General features: G+C 38.1%; 1 protein-coding gene across 1 annotated transcript in view; it reads left to right on the top strand.

Annotated features, from left to right (window-relative positions):
* Positions 1-2301: 2301 nt before the first annotated feature.
* The window catches only part of LOTGIDRAFT_174468 (hypothetical protein), a gene marked incomplete at both ends in the record, with an annotated part of 4673 nt that continues 4266 nt past the window's right edge, over positions 2302-2708 (top strand). Inside the window, 2 exons of the mRNA XM_009053051.1 lie at positions 2302-2320; positions 2516-2704. Of these exons, the coding sequence (XP_009051299.1) occupies positions 2302-2320; positions 2516-2704 (208 nt within the window). The remainder of the gene's footprint in view (positions 2321-2515; positions 2705-2708) is intronic.

The following is a 2708-nucleotide window of genomic DNA, read 5'->3' as shown; positions in this document are numbered from 1 at the left end:
GGTTACTGCTAAACTTGGTTGAGGTGTATGTCAATGAAGATCCCTCATCTATAAAGATGTTAGCAGATATAATGATGTTGTCGTTTTGAACCATTGCAGTAGCTGTCTTCAAAAGAACTGGAGAAAATGTTCTGTGAGTTTCATCAGATGAATTCCTGCTGTCAGGTAAACCATCACTGTAGGTAAGACTCTGAGTAAAGGCAGTTGTACCAGACTGGACTTGCTTTGATGTAGTAGGCTTCGAAGTTTGGAATGCCTTAGCCCCATGAATACTCGTGTGATGTGGTTCTCTGCAAACTGAGCAACGCCACCTACTAGGACACTGAGTCACAGAGTGGGTGGGTTTAAGACAGTTTAGACATAGATTTGCAGATTGAACGGCTGACATACGATCTTCTGTAGACATGGTACACTGGAACGTGTTGTGCTGTGCTTTACATATTGAACAAGTTTTGGTTGGCCTGTTGAAAGCTTTTCCTTTCTTCGAAGAGTCAGACTTTGGTTGATATAATGCTGACATAGATGTGACACTGCCTGTTGATTGTTGAAAACATGAACCATTTACTGGAGTCTTGGTCTGTATATTGGCTGGCTTGCTCTTCATGGACTGAACGTTGGGCTGGGCATTGAAGTATGCTACTTGTTCCAGCTTTTTCACTTCGACGTGAATGAATTCCATCAGTTGTTGCAAGGAAGGGTTATCATCAGGATACTTCTCTAACAAACCAGTCAGGACATCAGCAGGAAGTTTCTCTATCAAGATTGGAACATAAAAGTCACCATATGTATTCTCTGATAAACCCAGAGTCGAAAGCGATCTAACATCTCCATTAACTGAATCATAAAATGTTCTTAGTGAAGAGGCTGTATATTCTGGTTTACCAATACTACAAAGAGCAACACAGTGTGCATTCTTAATAGCTGTTTTGTTTCCGTAATTATCTTCTAATGTCTTTACCAGTAGATCATAGTTGGCATCGCTGGCTAGTATACCTTCAACTCGCTTCTTGACTGTTTCTGATAGTTGACCTCTCAGGAAATTGAATTTTGAAACGTTGGAAATATCATGGCATCCGTGTATTTCGCTGTGGAATACGTCCCAAAAACTTATCCACTTTCTTCGATCACCATCAAACGTAGGCAAAACCATTTTAGGTAGCTTCACGGCAGAATGTTTTGCGAGTTTACGATGGGGGTTTTGATCTGGAGAACTTGACGTGGGCAGTTCTTTCAGGGTTCTGTAGTACTCTTCCAGGCGATTTATCAGCAAGGCATGATTATCGGACAAAATATCAGCTTCCTGAAAATCAGTATCAGCCAATTCATCATTTTCCAATCTTGAATGGTATTCTTGAATTTCTTCGTCTAAATTGGTAATTTTCGCTTTTGTGTCTTTCAGCTTGCTCAGAATTACACCTAATAGTTGCAAAGTTTCAGGAGATCTATCGTCATTTTCAATAAAATTGGTGATTCTTCGATCTTCTTTTGTAAAAAGACTGCGAAAACTAGCTCTTTTTCTTACTTTTATTCTTAAGGATTCTTGGATTCCCCTCACGTACTGTGCATCATCACTGTCAGGTTTTGTAGACTGGTCAGGCATGATGTAGAAATAATTTGAAATAAGAAACAGCAGAAGAAATTTCCAAACATTTCGCCAGTTGAAATTCATACAGTTTATTTTATAGTGTACACATTTTGAAAAACAGTGTTGAAAATAATGTCTAATTACTTCTAAACCAGTTCTGTTCTTCTATCACGGCACCAAATTATGTGGGAGTTGGTATACCACATAAGTATGAAATAACAAGAGGAAATATAGACACTATATTACACAACACATGTTCAATCAACAACTGTTCTGAAAAGCATGCAGAGGAAGTGGTTATAGGATAGTCTCTAACATCAAGACACTTTTACATTGTATATCAATAAATTATAGTCCGAAACACTCCGATCTATTTTGCAGATTACACAAGAAATATGGAGCACAAACTCCTTTCAATTCGACTGTCATAATTAACATGCAGAATGGCGTGAATTTAACATTCAGTAACATGCGTCCAATGTCCTATTTATATTGTATAGTTAAGCTTCATAATGTCTAATGTCCAACTTTGTAATTCATGAAACATACACACAGCACATCGTAGTTATTGCCATTGCCTCTTTCAGCCCATTAAGAGTAGATACGTAACACCATTAAAGAGAGTAACTATTGAACCAGTATCAGCGAGAGTCCCGGGAACAGCTCGTTCTGTACAAGCACCTGTTTCACCTTATCAGTTACCCAATGAAGACCCCATGAAAAACTTTATGTCAGGTTAGTGTAGCACGAAAAATACGAAATTACAAAATCGTTTTTAGAGAATATAAATGGAGAATTTTGTTTTTGAACATCTCTGGCCAATTCTCATAAGATCGGTTTGTATTTGCAGTGACGATATAACAGTTTTCTCCTTTATATATGGAGAACTTTGACATTGGCCTGTGACCTTTTTGACCCTTCTGTTTTCAGGATATACAGGATTTGTACCAAGATCACGTGGTATAATTGGAATGAGTTATCCCATCATAACCCACGAAGCTTTGAACACATTCTCCAATGAAACCTACAGATCTAAGATGTTGAGTCAACAACCAGTCAACCTCCATCAAGAAGAGCAGAAGATTGTGAACATGAAACAGATCTACCCCAAAGAAACTGGTTT

The sequence above is a fragment of the Lottia gigantea genome, assembly GCF_000327385.1.
Source record: "Lottia gigantea unplaced genomic scaffold LOTGIsca_197, whole genome shotgun sequence".
Taxonomy (NCBI): domain Eukaryota; kingdom Metazoa; phylum Mollusca; class Gastropoda; family Lottiidae; genus Lottia; species Lottia gigantea.
The sequence above is the reverse complement of the archived record's forward strand: the minus strand, read 5'-3'. Positions and strand labels throughout refer to the sequence as shown.